Source organism: Haemorhous mexicanus, chromosome 6 (genome assembly GCF_027477595.1).
Source record: "Haemorhous mexicanus isolate bHaeMex1 chromosome 6, bHaeMex1.pri, whole genome shotgun sequence".
NCBI classification, from domain to species: Eukaryota; Metazoa; Chordata; class Aves; order Passeriformes; family Fringillidae; genus Haemorhous; species Haemorhous mexicanus.
Genome location: NC_082346.1, coordinates 51,543,129 through 51,561,993, shown reverse-complemented (window position 1 = coordinate 51,561,993; position 18,865 = coordinate 51,543,129). Strand labels below are relative to the sequence as shown.

Below are 18,865 nucleotides of genomic sequence, written 5' to 3'. Positions count from 1 at the left end.
CATGTGCAGTACTGACAGCTTCCTTGTTTCCTCCCTCCTCCGTGGCCTTTGCCAAAACCAAATCTGTGTTGTCTAAGAGAATAACATCCTGGTGTTATCAGCTGGAAAAAACCTCCGTGTGGGAAAGTCTAGAGTTTGCTTGGATTAGGCAACCCTATCCGTTGCTAACTGATTTAATCAGAACTCTGTGACAAGCTGTGTAAGGTGGGATAAGGAAGGAGAAAGGAGATGCATAGAAAAAAAAGAAGGAAGCAGATCTTACTGGGATTTTAGATTTTTGTATGAGAAATTACTCCTTTTCATGAGTGGGGTCCACTGGAGGAGACCCCATCCTCCTCCATTTTGTATGGAGGAAATGCATTTGTAGTCCCAAAAATGCAGAACTGAGTTCACTTCTGTTCTGCAGACTATACTGGGGATTTCAGACAGGAGTTCCAGGAGAAGAGTGATTGTGATCAGGGCAAATTTTCATTAATACAAGACTGTAGTATTGCTTTTTTGCTGGCCTGTCAGTGGCAGCAGTGGTATGGACATATCCAGTAGTCTCAGTGTATTTTTTGCATATACCTTGCTGCTTTGAATTTGCTCTGAATTCATGATCTCTCCTACAGGTAAAGCTTGTTAGCATTGATGCAGCAGAAATAGCAGATGGAAATTCCTCTTTGGTACTTGGACTAATATGGAATATAATCTTGTTTTTTCAGGTAATAAAATTTGAATACTTTAACCATAAGTAATCAGTCTTCATGGTATCCATCTATTTCAGCCGAATACTGATTTTTAAATTGGTTTTTAATCCTAAAGAACATAATTAATCATGCTAAACCTGAGCTTTTCTCCTCCTAATATACACTAATTTTATACTTCCAGCTGCTTTCACTTTACTTCATTGGACCTATTTTGATGTAAATTGGAGACAATTTAAGCCCTCATTTAACTTGGACCTGAATTAGAGCTTCAGATTACTACTTTCCCTTCTTTCCTGTGCCTTCTCAGGGTTCTGTTCCAGATTCCCTGGAACTGAACCAATGTCCTGGGTATGGTTCCAGGTCACAGTTTATTTTCAATAACCTTTACTGGATTTGGTCCAATGTGGTGGGAAATTCCATTTAGAATCACTATTCTCTGGAGACTTACTCAACACAGCAAAAATTCCAAACTGATATACATGGTCATATGAAAGATCTCAAAGGACCTGGAACTGATAACACGTATTTGAGCCTGAAAATTGATTTATCCCCAGGCTGAGATTAAAACTGCTCCCTAACCTCCCCATAGTTTGGAAATTACCTTCTAGACAATCCCAAATTCTAATTCAGAGAGAGATGGAGGGAGGGCTCTGCAAATCTCATAAGACTGTGAGGCCTTTTCATTCTCTTGGTCTGATTTAAAAAATGGCTATAAGGTTAAAAACATGGTCTCAGAGTTTCACTGGGGCTTCTCTCCCTGGCTGAGCTCCTGAGGGTGAGCAGTGCTGCACAGAACCAGCTTGGCAAGGCAGACTCACAGGCAAAGTTGGTGTGACCAGAACCTGCCACTCTGGCAGCAGAGGGCACTGGGGTGGGGGCGACCCAAAAGCAGCAGAGTCTCAAATGTCAGAGCTGATCAAGGACAGGAGTGCTGCTGCAGATCACCATTTCTTGACAAAAAATATTTCACTCAAGCAATCCTGTGAAGAGAACAATTTCAGTTAAACTAACTTTTCTTTCAAGGACGTGTTTCTTTGCTTTTTGTTTAATTTGCTGGCCTGAACTGGGAGCTTGCCCTTTCTGTTGCCTGGGCTGCTGCTGGCTGTCATGCTTGTAAAATACAAGCTGAAAGTTAAAATTAACAGGTTTATAATTAAAACTTAAAATTCAGCTATGCCACTGATCTCTTTAAAGTTTGCATGAAAACAAGGACACGATGCAGCCAGTGATAAAGCAGAACACTGTGTATTTCACCTTTTATTACAGATTAAGGAGCTTACAGGCAACCTCAACAGGAACTCCTCCTCCTCCAGCCTGTCTTCTGGGCCCAGTGGTCCAGAATCAGACACATCCCCCAGCACTCCCAGCGTGGAGAGAAACATGTCCATTACAGTGAAGGATCAGCGGAAAGCCATCAGGGCCCTTCTAATCTGGGTGCAGAGGAAAACCAGAAAGTAAGCTAACAAACCCTGGAACAAAACAGTGTCTTGCCACCTGCCCCTCTGAAGCTGAGTCTCTCTTCTCTGTGCTGCCCCATGGGTGTGTTACCATATCCTGTGGCTTCTTCTGCTTTTGAAGTTGAGGAGCACAGGGTCTCTGCAGGGGGGTGTTTCACTATGACCATGTGTTTACAGCAGCCATCTGACCTTGAAGGCCACTGCTGGCTCCACAGTTTGAGTGTTAAATGTTAACTTGCACTAACCTGCTTGGTGCTGTTTAAAACAGGATCTCAATTCCCAAACCTCAGCTTTCATGCAGTCTCTTTGACATCTTTTGCTGATTAGAGGTTAGGTATAACCAGGGAGTGAACTGAAAAAATAAATGTACTGAAAGACTTACCAGCAGCCTTTTAATTAAGCAGTAGCCCAGAGGAAGCTTCTCTCTGCACTGCAGAGTTCCTTGAAGGACAGAGCCCCCATCAGAGTCCCTCCTTCCTCAGTATTAAAGAGGGGAAGGGGATGAAACTTAAGTCACATCTCTTGAATTTGTAACATTTGAGTGGATTTCCACTGCACAAGACATCTCTCTCCTCTTTAATAAAAATGGGTTTTTTCACCAAAGCATTTTGTGTAGTAATGCTTTATCCTGGCAGAGTTACTGACAGGTTAAAGAACTGTAGTGTAAGATGTCTCATGCACATGCAAATGCCTGGAGTGTATTTTACATGTATTGTTATTTGAAGTAGCAACTGGCAGAGAGTTTTTATTAAAGAGGGCATGTGTCAAAGTTCCTTATACAGGTTGGTTAGCTGAATATTTGGCATTTTTGTCTCTGGATTTATATCTTGCCTTTGAACACAAATTTTCTAGTGTTGAAGACAAAAATTTACATCTTAAATACCTGGTCCTGTGAACCATCCCTTGGTTATCTCCAATGAAGCTAAGGGTGCTTGTTGAGCAGATAAACTTGCCCCCTGTAGTTCACTGCTGCCAATGCAGACCATAGAGGAAATACAGTTTTAGTCCAAAATAATGCTGATGTTGTTATTAATAGGTGGTACAAAGAAAGCGAGGACCTGAGAAGTAAAGGCCACAGACTTTTCAGCCCAGTCAGAGTGCAAATTGAAAAGATCTAATAAGAGAAAATTGTTCTTGCAACTGCAGTATTTAAAACATAATAGCATCATTGTAATCCTGTTATCTCATGATCTGTGCAGAATTTTCTATTCTGGGGCTGTATTCCATTGCAAGTTTGATGGCTGTTTTTCCTCCAAAACTTTGGGCATCTAACACTCTTGTGGTTTGTGCATATGCTGACACCATTTGCATTTGGCAGATTTTCTGCTATAGAAGTCCAAGTACACAGGAATGTGAATCATTTATGCTTATGTGTTTAAATATTTAAATCTTGGAAGTTTTCCCAAGCTATGGCATTAAAATGCTGGAGAGCAACAGAAACAGGAATCACAGAGACATTTGGTTTTGTGAATGTTAAATGTGGTTGCTGAATTCTTAAGGGCTTTGTTTTCACTAACTACTTCCTACAAGCAGGTTGATGTCAGCTGTTAGCCACACCAATTCAGTTTGTGAACCCATGTGTTTTCTGAATGTATTTCTAGATGTTGAAATCCAAAAATATCTCAAATATGACAAGTGCTACTCAGCAACCTTACGTTGTAACTTTCAGGAGTCTGCAAATGATGATGCCTTTACTTTGGATTTTGTTACAAACCACCCATGTAAAATGGATGTACTTCTGTTTAGGTATGGCGTTGCAGTCCAGGACTTCACAAGTAGTTGGAGGAGTGGCCTTGCTTTCTTAGCTGTCATAAAAGCCATAGATTGTACTTTGGTAGACATGAAGCATGCACTGGAGAAATCAGCACGAGAAAACCTGGAGGATGCTTTCAGCATAGCACAGAATAAACTGGGTGTCCCTCGGCTCCTTGAACCTGAAGGTAAACATATCAACTTTATGGGGTAACACTCAGTCCACAATGAATTCATGAATATTGCCTTGTGATACATACCAAAAACCTCACAGTGATTAGGCTGCTGATGGGATCAGTGTGCTGAGCTTTTTGATAAGAAAAATAAAATCGGTCAGTGGCTTGTAATTGTATGCTTCCAGACATATTTGTAATTGTATGCTTCCAGTCATTTGTAAGCTCCTTGAGGTCAAAGATCTTACCATGGTTTTAGCTATGTACACTGGTCCTGGGTCATGCTTAGATACTTTGTGACATCTGCACTCTTAGAGGGCATTGATTGTTGCATCGAGGGGTGTCTCAGTGCATTGGAACTGTTCTGTAACACCTAGGCTGCAGAGACTAAATGGCGTTCCAGGATGAGCTGTACAAGGCTCCCATACCAGGTAAATGGAGAGATACCCATTCAAATGCATCTGCATCTCCCACTTTTCCCTTTACAGCGCATATATACACACAAGTATTTATATCTGTGAACCTAAGTGCGTATGTGTATATAAAATATGTATAAATGGATTTCTTGTCTTTCTTCTTACTGAACTCTACGAGGCTGGCACTAGGCCTTGGTGTCATGATTGAAAGCAAAATTGCACTTTCATCACCTGTTAGAAGACTGGGCCATCCTGCTAAAAATAAACCTCTGTATTGTCACTCAACAGCAGCCAACTGTCTAGTGACAACAGCGTGAATGGCAGTCTAAAAGTGAATGAAAAGGGAACCCTGATCGGGGTTCAGTATGTGTTTGGAAATAGGAAAAAATGAATGTGAATGGGATGTTGAGAACTCTGTCAAGTGCCATCAGCAGTGAAGAGCATCTCTCTTATCTGTCAGAAAAAAAGAGAAGTGTTTGTAGCTGTTATTTCTGTGCCCATAATGGCAGGATAAAAGTCTGACAATCTGTTCCTCTGCAAGTGCATTTCATAGCTGTGTGTGCTCAAGCCCCTCGCGTCTGTCTCCACAGATATCATGGTGGAGTCACCCGACGAACAGTCAATTGTGACATATGTGGCACAATTCCTGGAGCACTTCCCAGAGCTGGAAGGGGTATGTGTTTACTGTTATGTCATGGAATTTCTTTAATTTGCCTTGGTGTAAGTAATAAAGTCAGATTTATTTTCTAGGTTTCTTTTTAGCTATTTGAAATAAGCAACAAACCTGGATCTAATTTTTCACATTTTTGGTAAATCCGGTGAAATGGGCTTTCATTGGTGATTATCAATGAAATGGTAATCACCATTAGCATTACTAAAATGCTTAAGGTAGAATTGTGCTTTTATGCATTTACATCCAATTGTAACTCTCAGAGGTTAGAATTGGTTTCATAGGAATCTACTACTTTGCTATATCGCTTTTAAATAAGGCTGAAGTTTATTCCTTTATCTAGAATGATTCATTGGACTTGGAATTTAATTTTTACTTCTATATTCTCAAGTTTGAGGGCCATGATCAGTCTGAATTTAGCAGGTATGAGACATAAGACACCAAAAGCTGAATCTTGTCAATACAACAGTAAAAAGCACTCATTATTGGCATGAAATAAACTCCAGTTTAAATGAAAAGGACTTTGATGCAAAAATAAATTGAGGATTAAGTAAGGGTGGACAGTGTCAAGAATTGGCAAAGGCCTTTTGGAGAAACAGTCATTTTCTCTCATTTCTTGACTGAAGGTTACAGTTGGCACATATTTTGCAGTTGATAAAATTGGTGGGCAATACTAAAGTAATTGGAACTAAAATTATTATAGTAATTTAATAATTATTATTAGATTAGATGAGCAATAAGATTGTTGACATTAAGACTTGCTGACATTTTTATGAACAAAGTTAAAAGCTATCTTTCTTTTAATAGAGTCTGTTGGAAGGAAATAATCTGGTATATCAATTTATTTCACAGTGGATTTATTTGAGTTGTTATAAATCTGTTAGTTGTTATTCCCAGGTTTTGGGATTGTGTCAAAAAGCCAAGTCAGTTGTCTCCACAGGTGCAGCAGGGAAAGATAAATACATAAACAATTGAGGAGTAGGCTTGTCTGCATTGTGATCTTCCTGTACAATTGCCTTCTTGACATTGAGCTTTGTTCAAGGCATTTGACTTGCCAAATTATTTTTCCTACTTTCAAAATAAGTGAGTCATTAATTGGCCATTCATAAGGTAATGGACTGAAAGACTAGGTATTTATTCTTTCCATTGTGTTTGGGAAATGTTAAAGGGTATCTGAGGTAGGATTTGTCTTCTAATGGTGTATCATCACTTACAGGAAGACTTTACAGATCCTGACAAGGAGCTTCCAATTGAGTCCACATATGTCCACATCAAAGACACACCGTCAGAGAAGGAAGGCAAAATCCTGATTTTAAGTGAAAATGAAGAAAACATGTATACTGTTAATCATGAGAGGAGTCATCCAGCTCCTCCAAAGGTCCATATTCCTGATATCCCTGAGAGAATCCCATCAGAAACCCCTTCTGAAAATTGTAATGGGAAACTGAGTCAAGTGTTAGGTGATTTACAGGAAACATCTGAAGAGGAGCCTCAAAGGCCTACCTCACTGAAAATTACAGGACCTGTCAGTTTTGAATCCAATTCCTCTTGGGAGGTTCTAAATGATAAATCCGTGTCAGGTGAAGAGAGCATCTCTGATGAGCCACTGAAACAAAATGATGACCTTTCTCCAGCTGTTCTGACAGATCAGAAAAATTCTGTTGACTCTTTTGAAGAATACTCTGAAGAATTAACTAAGGAAACCCCTACTGAATATGACAATGAAACCAAGAGCCTTTCAGCCAATACTTCTTCTTTGAGTCCATTATCCTGGACTTCAGGTATACTTACAGATGATTCTATTAATAAAGTCGAAGACAGCAAACCCCAGTCTTCAATTCTTTTACCAGAAGATACATCAAAACGAGAAGATACGCAGAAGTACATTCTCCACCTTCTAAATGAGGAAATGCAGACACTTCCACAAGATGAACATACAAAGGAATCACCTGTCCTTGAGACAATAGAAACAAACACTTGTTCACTGAATGATTCTAATCTCAAAAGCCAAGAACTATCTACACAGCATGAAACATCTGATGACTCTCTCTCAGATATACCTAAAACTCCAGAGGACCTGGACAGCTGTGATGAAGTTGAATCTGCAGCTGAAGTGGTACACAGTTCTTCAAAAGTATCTGTGATACCTCATGATCTCTTTTATTATCCACATTATAATGTTCCCATATCAGCAGTTCTGAATGCTTACCTTGAGCCTTGTATTGAAGGTTATGATACAGGAAATGAAAAAGCTTCTTCTGAAACACTAACGGATGTTTTAAATGACAAGAACTTACCAGAAGAGGACATCAAGGAAGATGCTCCAGAGCCAGACTTGGAGAATAAGCTAGATACCCCTCCATCAGAAACAGATACTGAGAACAGCGAGGAGGAAACTACAAAAACAAGCAGTCACGTGAATTCTTCGGATGAAAAAGAAGTGCCATTACTAGCAGAAGAGTTAGAAATAGAAGAAGATGGCAATAAGGCCACCAACCATGAAGATTCCACCGACCATGAAAATTCCACTATTCCACAACATCCCGAGGTATTTTCTTTTATTAACTGCACTTCTTTGTGTGTATATTTGGACTTAGCATCAGATTCCAGCAGTTTTCATTTGATTTCATTTTGCAATGTCTGGGAGAAATACTTGAAATGTACTTGGTTTCCTGTTCCATTACACTGTTTGCCACAGCCCCCTACTGGAATGAATGGAATTGCAGATCCCTGAGAAGATCTGACATTAAAAGAGAAAATAAGTCCTAATACAGTGGCACTACAAAAATGTGAATTTATATTATGTCTTAAAATAATTTGAGGCTTCCATAATCCCTAAGTATAAAATATTACCTCTTAAGTACAGCAAAAATGTGCCTTTTTATTATGTTTTAAAATAGTTAGAGGTTTTGTATAATCCTTAGGCATAACAGATTACCAGACAGGGTATTTCTAATAGTCCGCTATGAGATTAACAGAAATTAGTATTGCTTCTAAAGAAAGGATACAGGCAATGATAACTTTGTCTCAATCCAAGTAAATTTGCCTACAAAAACTTAGAAAAACAATTTGAGTAGGATATGTTACATGGGTGAAATGAAGGCTTCTCTGCACTGGAGGAGGAGAAAGAAGTGGGTACTTTGGGGGTATTTGGTTTAGGCAGTTTGCTCCTGCATCTCTTCTTGCAGACACCAGTTTTGATGTGCCTTACATGTTTTCCAGCACAGTAATTTTTGACAGCATTTTTCAGGAATGAGTGTCCATTTAATGCTACGTGTTGCTTAGGCACATTGCTTGAACATGTTTTGGTCCTGACTCTGACTACAGAAGTGAAGTCAACTTGCTGTTAACTTGAAGGACTAATTGGGGGTAGATTTTAAAAAGTCAGGTGGATTGCTTCAAAAAGCCATGTCATGTCATGACTTCATAATAGAAAGATCTGACTTTCCAACTGTATGTATGTTGAACTGATGACTCCATGTATCACTAAGGATTTTCAAGAAATTATTTTCTTTTTTATTTTCTTCAGTGAGACATTCAGTCTCATACTATCTGCAATTGAGTGTCTGAGTAGGCTGCACCACTATGATATTTGGAAGGGCGGGGAATCAGTCATGTCATCTAAAGCAAAACATTTCCTAATTTCAACAGGCCATAGTAGAACATTTAGAGGATTTACCAATAGCCATAAAGACACCAGAAGAAAATAGTAATACAGAGGAGGAAGAGAAAAATATGATTGAAGAAGATTTGCAGATCTCCGATGTTGCTACTACTACTCTATCACAAGATAACCTGGAAGAAAATGCCGAATTCCAGGAATTAACCAGGTATTTCACATTAACTTTGTCTCAAATACACTTAACTTTTGAAATTGCCCTGTCCATTGGATGTTTATTGTAGTCTTGTTTTAGAAGAAGTATTGAGATTCATTTGCTTCTTCCTGTGTTTCTCTTAAATATGTTGAGTGATTCAGTGGGACTTGATTTGACTGTGCTACAAACTTTGCCACACAAAACCCAAGTGGAAGCCCAGTGCATTTTGAACATGGAAGTGTTATAATTGCTTTTCTAACAGAGAGAGTATTTTGTAATGTAGATGAAATAGTCCATGTGCATTGTTACACTATGCGGAAGCATGACACTGACTGATTTCAGTAGATACTTTTTGGATGATTTTTCTGGTTATGAACAAGTAAATGAGGCGTTGGAGAGACAATAAGATGAAGAACTCATGGGTCAAGGTAAAGGCATTTAAATGAAAAGGCAAAGGCCATGTGTGGAAGCAAATTAGAAGAGGACAAAAAAAATTTTATTTATTCTCTACTTTCCATCAGCATGGGAAGCCACTTCCTGGGAAGCAGGGGGTAGTGGTTGCTTCAGAAGACAGATATAAGAACAAGTATGTGTGTGAGTGTCACTGCCCTTTGGTCAGTTTGGGTCAGCTCTCCTGGTTGGGTCCCCTCCAAGCATCTTGCCCAGCCCCAGCCCACTGCTCTAGGGAAATTTAACTGCAGCCCGGGTAGACCCAGTAAAGAGACACTCAGCTAATTTTGTGCCATTTACTTCTGGTTTTTCTTATGTTCTAATTTATTCTTAAGTAATCTATTTTAGTGGGACATGAACTGTAATTTGTTGATGCTTATCACTGGAGCACTCTAATGAATTTGAGAGTTTGCTTAGAAAAACCCATTGTCCCCTTCAAACTTACTGTTCCCTGTCAGTCCAATTTTTTATATCAATGACCGTAAAACTTAGGTGTACTCTCAGTTAAATGTCAATGATGTCAAAAGTGAAAAAATGCTCTCAGATACAATTTTTTAGAAAAGATTCCTTTTTGAGAATATGAATTTTTTATTGTGAGTCAGATTTTCCCAAAGCCATTTTTATCATGTTACTGATAAATTCCAGTCCATATTCTAATACATTCAGCAATGCATATTTGTGGTTTTGTGTGGCTTAAACCTGTCACATCCACTTGCAGTGCCTCTTTTAAACTTAACTTTATGAATTTTAAAACTTTGCTTTTACATACAGAAGCAGTGACAGTGATGTCAACATTTATCTCCGAAAAAGGTTTTCTCGTAATGCTTCTGAGGAGGTAAGTGTGGACATTTATTTATTGCTGTTTCTCTGGTTCTCTCAAACTCCAGAAGTTCACACTGTAAAAAGGCCTCTAACAGTATGAAAGTCTTGTGACTTCTAATAATTTGAGTGCTAAAACCAGGCATAGTTGCAAAGTTTTACTGAACTCTCCTAAAAACATACTGAACTTTACTGAACGTTAAGCAAATTCCCAAAGGAGTACCTAATACTACAGTTAAATCTGTTGTAACTTCTAATCTTACTTCATCATAACTGTATAACTGCAACATTTTACCTGTTTGAAGCTGCTTTTGTTTGCTGCTTCAGTTTCTTTTAGTTTTTGCATTATCTGTATAATGTTGATTCCCTGGTCTCAACACTGCAAAAATTCTGGGTGTCTCCTGAAGAGCACTGTTTCTGAAAAACTGGGCTCTGTCCCTTTTCCTCACAGTAGCAGTGGATTATATTATCAGTAGCAGCAACTAACCCTAAAAGAATTTTAGTTGTAACATGAAACTGCGTCCCTAATGACAGATGTGACTCACACTGGCTTCTTGAGAGCACACGATATAGCTGAGGTCTGGATTTTTAAAGTCAGAAGGAAGGGACAGCATCAGCAAATTGGGCATGCTGATCAAGGACAGGAATATGGCCTTTTTTCAACACAAAAATAAAATTCTGACCGTCTTGGAGTTTTAAAAAAAGTGCTGCCACCAGCGTTCAGTGAAAGGGAGGTTTCATGCAGATGCTTTAGTTTTGCAATATTGTCAGAGCTACTAGAAATACATATGAACAAGGGGAATTTAATTCAACTGATGAAAGCAGTTGAAAGCAAAAAAAATCTTATTTCACAACTTTTTCCCTTTTCTGTGTGTGCACCAGACTGCAGTGCTGGATGTGCTGACAGAAAATATGTTTATAAGCACACTTTCATTTTATTTGAGCAAAAATTAGATACAGTTTGCATAAAATACAGAATTGTCACCTTTGTGAGATGCTGAATTTTATTTTTGTTATCTAATCTGTTTGTGGTTTGTTGAAGGAAACCTATGGTGTAAACGAGCAGGAGATGACAGATATGGGTGAAAATCCATTAATCATTGGGTGAGTGTTTCAGACTGACTTTTGCAAGGAAGCCATAACTCCTAGGTACTACTAGCAGTGATACAAAGGGAGATGGAAATTAATTATAATGGTAGCAACTGTCTTGTGTAATGGCCCAGAGTCCACATTTCTCGTAGGTGTAAGATACAAAATTTCCTTATTGCTCAATCTGTCCCTTGACTAAAATGCTTTTGATTGACTTGAAAAATTCAGCTGTCTAAGCAAGATTCTGAGCATTTTCCCCACATGGTGGATATCTCAGGCTGAGAGAAGAGTGGGAGAACTTCAAATGTTAGGCCCTCTGGCAGCGATGACTCTTTCCAGGTTTGGAAGACTGTCAAAACAATATTTAGTGAGATCAGTGCCAGGGAAAGTCAATTACTTCAGTGGAGGACTGGCCTCTGTTGGAGCATCTGTAGTTTTGGTAATTTGTATGTGTGCTTAGTTTAGACCTAGGGTGACTGGTCATTAACACATGCATCCCTTTGGTATTAGGGTCTAAATATCTTTAAGAAACAAGGATCAGGATCGCTTTAGGTTTTGCCTCTTATCTGATACTGAACAGTACCTCTCAGAGCTTCTAGGTAAAATGGCTGTTATATTTAGATGCAGAAAACACAAAATATTATCAGGATCCACTGGCCTCTCTCTCTCTGCTAAAAAAAAAAATAAATACACAAACAGCTGCTTCAGATGTATCAGTTGTACAATTTGCTGATATTTTGTGTAATACTCAGGTGTATATCCAGTAGGAGTCCCCAAGCAGAAAAACACAATTTTTCTTCAAAAGTAGATTAAAACCACTTTACCGGAGTGTTTTTCTTACAGTACTAGAAAATTATAAAATGATTGTACCATCTTGTGCCTTTTTAAATAAGACCTTTCCTTGTCTTTGTGAGAGCTCAGTGGTGCTGGCAGAATCCACCAGCCTTTGCCCTAATGAACCACAGCTGGAAATTTGTGAAGTTGAAATTTGGAGTTGTCCTGCAAACCCCCAACTGCTAATTGGTTTCTTGGTTGGAAGCCTTGGGCTTTTTCTGTTTAATATTTTAGTGCCTTAGCATGAGAGGCTCTGAAAGTAGATGATTTGGTGAAAGTATATCAAGTCAGATCCAGTGTATAAGCAAAACAGTAGAAGTGTGAGATGTGTTGCCCAGTCCTATGTTTACTGTTCTGAAAATAAAAGGGCATCTTTTTGACTGGTGAAAATCTCCTTACATCAGAAGGCTGTGCTGTAATGGCACTTACTTAAACTACCTGAGAATTTGTCTGAGTTTTCAGAAGATTGATTCTTACATGTGTTGACTCTGGAAGGAACTTTGAAAGCCCAGTATGCCCCTCCTAGTCTAGCTAGGGCCCTCCAACTGACTAGCCTGAAAAGGTTCATTAAACTGCTGTCTTTTAGACCTCCCTCTGATCTTCACAGTAATTATTAACACTGAAGGTTTCTTCTTTTCCTTGCCTCTTACTGAATTCTCTCCTATTTTCAGGAAGAAAAAGGACTTGGAAGCAAGCGAGACTCCAGCACCAACTCACGAGATATCAATTTTTGAGCAGCCAGAGCTATTCTACTTTGTCATTTTCTTTTGGGTGCTGGTCTACTGCCTTTTACTCCTTCCACAGCTTCTTAGCAACAAAGTTTGATCGGTGTGAGGTGTGGAAAATAAAGGGATGGTGGCTGGATTGCTTTGTGTATCTGCATATGAATATGTTCCTTCAGGTGAAGCACAAACAGAAATCCAGAACCTGGTATTTGTGTTTATTATCAGGTTGTCCTCAATTCCGCTACTGTTGTGCTATGACAGTGTCAAAGCACGTTTTATATTATGGTAATTGTGTAAATATATATAAAAATGATCTGATTTAGTAGATGCGATTTTGTACATTTGTGCCTTGCTTTATAAGATGCTAAATAAAACCAGATAATTATCAGTAGAAGTATGAACAATTCAGAGCTCTAGTCTTCAAAAATTATTCTTCTGGCTTCACTTTTTTATGTAGGGCCTGGTAGCTATGGAAGAGGGATGGTGTTGACTTACCTGTGGATCTGACCACCTGCAAGGGCAAGGCTAGAAATGCTTCTTCACATTTTCCATTTCAAATAGTTGGAGGCAGAGCAGAGCTACAGGTAGTGAAACACACATCAGGAACTGATTACAGTTCCAGCAGCAAATCCAGTGGAGCAACAAAATCAGGTTGAGGGTTTATTGGGGTAGGGAAGTTTGATTTTTTTCGAATTTAAAGTAATTTTTATCCTGCACCTTTTGGTATGTTTGATTTGCAGGAAAAAATTGGGTATGAAGAAGTGTGAAGAACATACATGCTAGCTGCTTTTTAGGAGACTTTATATGGGAAATCTCAGGCCAGAAACGAATGTTTTTTTAAAAGTACCTCAGTCCTTCTGAGTCTGCTTTTGCTTCAATTTCTTTGCTGCTTTTATTAACAGATCTCATAAAGATTTATCTCTTTTGCAGATACGAAAAATAATAGGTAACCAGCTTTGCTGAGGCCACTGTAAAGGCTCTAGGGCATGGTAAAAGAATTAGAAATATCTTTTAAGTGTCCATTTCAATTGAGAAAGAAATGATAGATGTAAAACTGAAAACAGAGAAATGCTGACAATGAGGATTGACTTTCTAGTGCAACTAAAGAGATTCCTGTGGCTTATCCATGGGCACAGTTGAGCTGCTTCTGCCTCTTGTCATTTTTGTCCACATCAAGGATCACTTTAGGATATTTCATACAGGATTTTTGCCAGAGAAGGTGTAATCCATGCTTTGTAGGACAAAAGAGAAGTCTTCAATTTCATAGCAGTAACTTTTCTCCATGTGACTTTTAGTGAAGTCACTACTTCTCATTGGCACATTTTTAGTTTCGTGGTGTGCTTTATGAGACTACATCACATTGCTGCTCCCATATGAAAATTCAGAAGGCGACTGCAAAGTGCTTCCTAAAGTGAAGGGTTTTAAAAATTTACACTGAGTGAAAATTAAATAATGGCTATAAGTTTTACATATTTTGTTGTAGCATAAGGTGTATCCCTATCCTGGCTAACTTTTCAGATTAACTAATTGCACCTGGGATCAATATACATCAAAATATACAGCAATTTATTTGCAGGTATTTAAAAGCTGTGTAGTCATGTTATCTGCTGGGGCAATTCTAACCATCCGTCACACTTCATTCTTCTTCATAAGCTTTTTGTCCCCCTGAGATTTTTCTCCTGAGCTGCAGTTAGAAATCAATAGAAGTAAGGAATGACAGGAGATCTTAAACATTGAAGATAAAATTCTGAACACTTTTTAGCAAAGCTCAAATCTTTCCTACTCTGTCCTGCCACTGTTGACTAGAGATGGATTCACTCCATGAACCTAGAAATAAGATCCATTGTTCTTGAGGAAGATATGCAAATGTCCCAAATTAATTTGGTTTAAATCAGCTTAAAAAAAAAAAAAACATTTCTTTCATCTTGTTCACGAAAGCAGTCAAAATTTTGAGTCAGTTAATTTTGTGATCCACGAACTGTTTGTGCTTGTTGTAGAAGACAGTGATACTTTCTTCCAAAATAAAAACTATATAAGAATTTTTGAAGGTGCTTTCTGAAAATAGACTAAAATAGAAAGTTGAAGGGTTAGTGCTTTTGCCTCTGAAAGAATAAAATTTAGTAAAAGAAATATTTTATGCTTATCCGTACCCCAGCCTGGTATTCCCTGAAAACCAGGGAATACCAGGCTGGGGTATGGCATCTATTTAATAGCTGCAAGCAGCAGTGTACTTCACTAGTTTGGAGCAAAACATTGACAGCTTTTCATTATGTTCCACTCTTCCTAGGCTTCTTTGGTTTATGATAACTTTTCCTGACCCTTTGTATGTGTACTCTGGTTCTTCCATGTTTATTAATCTTCAGCAGAGGCTGTTTGGAGTTGGATTACAGTCTCTTTATAGGGTTACAGCTATCAAAGTTCAATCAAGTATTCTCCCTTCTTCTTTCCTTCCTCCTAAGAAAATTAATCAGGATGAGGAGCTCTTTGGATGTCTTAGCTAAGTGACTGACATCCATGAAGAATAGAAAGGTGAATGGGAATGCGGTGATGCCAGAAATGTCATTACACAGTATTTTTGCCTAAGAAGGAGAAAACCCAAGGTTTTTTTGTTACCTGCTACTGATGAAGAGTGACTGATACATTGCAATGAGCAGTTCAAATGTCAAACAGCATCCCACAATTGTATTGGTCATCTCCGCCAGTGTTTCAATTGAGGTACATTTTCCAGCCTATCCCATTGAGAGACAGATTGCTTCTTCCATCCAAAATAGATTAAAAAAAAATACTAAGCTATTCCATGATACTTGGTATTACATTGCTTTCAATTTTTGGGTTTGTTTTGTTGTAGGTGTGCTATAACAGAAGCAGTGTACCTTACCCAGCCATTCCATGGGTGAGAAGACCCAGGGTGAAGCACTAAGAGTGATTGTACTGATGTTGTCAGTTGTGCTTAAAAAAACTGAACTCTTCAAGAGTTTTGCCTTTACCTTGAACTGTAAAGACTGACATCTGCATAAGCAGCAGCTTCCCCCAGTTAAACTGACTTGTGAGCCTGCATCTCTTCTTTCACAGTGCAAGATCTGATTCCTTAATGCAAGGGCCCTGTTCTGAAAACTGCTTGGTTTTGGGGTTTGTGGCCTATTCTGAGCTATTGCCTAAAAGCCTGATTATGAAACACTTACTATGGCAAAGCCTATTTTAACTTGCTGCCCAGAGGGCTGGCTGGCGATAGTGGAGGGTTTAAACCCTGGTGGGCAATCCATTGTCTACCCATTTTCCAACAGATAGGTGCACTGTCTGAATACAGAAGTTTTTGCTGAATTTTTGCCTGGGTTGAAAAATGCTAAGCTTGAACGACCACATATGGTATATTGATTTGGCAGCTGAATTCAGATACAGAGGTACTGATCTGTTAAGACTCTTTCTAAAACCTGCTGGTTTTGAGAAAATGTGGTTAGCAGAGCATTGTGAAGTGTGTCAGGAAGTGCCTTGAGTATCACTGGATAAAGGATGTTTGGTGTTCACAGAAGCAGCATTAAAGACTGAGTAGCAACTGTAACAGGATGGTTCTATGTTATTGTAGTCATGTAACTTTACTGGAAAGTGTTTCATTGTGATTCTACAGAAAGTGCAAGGAAAGATACTCCATTAAAGACAGAACCCCGCTAAACATTTATGGGGCAGATGACTTAGAGTTGAAGAAGTGAGTTAAACAGTCTCATAATCTACAAACTGACCAGAATATAGCTTTTGCCAAATTGTAGGAAATTATCAGTGCAAAGGCAGGGCAAACACAGACTACAGTAAAAAACGACAATCAATTCTCAACGCCATGAATATTTTTGAGAGATTGAGCTCTAAAATGTATTTTTATTGAGTTTCTAGATTGTAATGAATGTGTCTACAGAATTTTATGCAAAGCTTGAGAGTTCAGCTGTTTTAAAATGATTTTTTTATATAGCAGTGATTATTTTATCTATATATATAATAGAATTGTAAAACCATTTTAAGAGTACCTGTAAAATTCTATGTATGTGATACAATTATTTATTAATTATGACTCATGAGAATGAACATTAAGCTATGCATTGGTTGTGTCATCCATTTGAAAACTGGAAACTGCAAACAGGAGAAGAGCTTTTAACGAACAGCAGATCTGAAAAGCAGGGGAAATGATTGAATACATTTGTGTGATTCTTAAAGCTGCATAGCAATATGTCATTTTGTGATGTTAAACTTTCAGCTAAAGTTGCAAAATATACTGAGTGATTGAGCTACTTTCTTTCATTAAAACTTCCTGAGGCTGAAATTTCTACATGTTGATATTTGGCGTCTAAACACACTTAAATCCCATACATTTTCTGGACACTCCCAGTTTACTCCTGTTCAGTATGACTGCAACTTCTTTATTCAAGTTCACTGAGTTTACAAGGGTACTATGCTGTACCCAGTGGGGGTTTTTAGGGTTCTCTGCACTAATCCTCAAAGAATTCGAGCTTTAGGAGATTCATTTGGCCAGTGTATATGGTATCACATTCAGCCATCTAACACAATAATTATTATAATTCTGCATTATCACTTATGCTAGCTTTAAATACTTGGGAGTCCCTTCTTGCCAAGCACAAACGTGAATGCATCCAGTGATGTGTTCAGTTCCTCTACTTCTGTGGAAGTCAGTGCAACACATCTGTGTGCTAAGCACACGCTACGAGATCTGGCCCTGAGGGCACTTAAATCAACATCAACCACATAGGCCAGGAAGACGCTGAAGCCTATGAAATGCCCATGCAAATCCAATGTACACCAACCATACACCACTCCCTTCAGTTACCTCCATTTTACACAGAGCATTTATTTGCCTAAATTCTGCAGAATCAACCCTCCAAAGAGAGGAAGTTAACATCTACTTCTATCTTCAAGAGAACAGCAGCAGGGAACAAATAATTGGAAAACAAGGGTGAGGTTTCAGGCTGGGGTATGGCCATGGAAGTTCCCAAACTGCTATAGCTGAAAGCTCATACCCTGACAATAGGTTGCCTGCTGTTTCCATTGAGCTAATAGGTAGCAGATCTGAATGGAGGTAAAACCCACAAAATCCTTTGTATTTCTGCATTGTGCAGGTTTTTGTCAGGTAAATAGCTTCCTCTGGCACACCACTGATAACACTAATTTACAGCTGCCCAACTTACCATTCACGTTCCAGGTTTGTATGCAAACGGGACACACAGAGTGGCTTGTCCTCACCCATTCCAGCCCAAGGTCATGAAGCCGTTCATGCAGGAGGATGGGATACATGCGCATTCAATGATATGGAAAAGTCATGTTCTCTGTGCAGTAACTTGCTTGCTCTGTCCATTGCTTCACACAACTCCAGAGCTCACAAAGGGTGAAAAATTAATCCTTATTTTTTCAAGTGCCATAGTCATTTCAGGGTTATCTTAACTGAAATTGTGGAACATCAAAGTATTTCTTTGCTCCGCTAAATGTAAGACATGGAAAACCTCCTCCCCGCTTAGTGGCACTTTTGACAATTCCTTTCCAAGCAGCTGCTACTGCTGATACTGGAAAATGAGACCCATGTTATTTCTCTCCATAGTGGGCGGAAATGTCTTAAGTTTGTGTCTCTGGAACATAAAATTGGCACCTGAGTGATTAATATTTTTTTTCTTCATGAAAGGTTAGAAGGACCAATAAAAAGGATTTTACCTTAGTAAGAAATACTACAACCTATCATTCCAAGAAAGGCTAGTTCCTGGTCATCACTACTGTGTTTAGGCCAGGTAATATCTTATTCCCCAAATAGTTTCCTTAATTCCACTGGGCCTTCCTGGAATCTCTTTGATTCACATAATAGATTTGCTGTGTCCAAGGACTAGTTTGTACAGGGGGGTCCTTGGTCCATGGCCATTATTAAGACTGTAACAGAAAATCACTCTTGTTTATTTCAGAATGACTGGTCTAATGTGAATCAAGTAA

At 38.7% G+C, this 18,865-nt stretch overlaps 1 protein-coding gene across 2 annotated transcripts in view; it reads left to right on the top strand.

The window, feature by feature from the left end:
* CLMN (calmin) overlaps positions 1–17,198 on the top strand; it is a 73,659-nt gene extending 56,461 nt beyond the window's left edge. The window contains exons 5-13 of one of the 2 annotated variants that reach the window (XM_059850247.1): positions 612–704; positions 1,956–2,143; positions 3,893–4,086; positions 5,078–5,160; positions 6,374–7,705; positions 8,809–8,987; positions 10,197–10,257; positions 11,284–11,345; positions 12,836–17,198. In XM_059850247.1, the coding sequence (XP_059706230.1) occupies positions 612–704; positions 1,956–2,143; positions 3,893–4,086; positions 5,078–5,160; positions 6,374–7,705; positions 8,809–8,987; positions 10,197–10,257; positions 11,284–11,345; positions 12,836–12,989 (2,346 nt within the window). In that variant the 3' untranslated portion in view covers positions 12,990–17,198. Of the gene's footprint in view, positions 1–611; positions 705–1,955; positions 2,144–3,892; positions 4,087–5,077; positions 5,161–6,373; positions 7,706–8,808; positions 8,988–10,193; positions 10,258–11,283; positions 11,346–12,835 lie in introns of both variants that reach the window. The other variant, XM_059850246.1, reaches the window with a different exon arrangement.
* Positions 17,199–18,865: the final 1,667 nt, after the last annotated feature.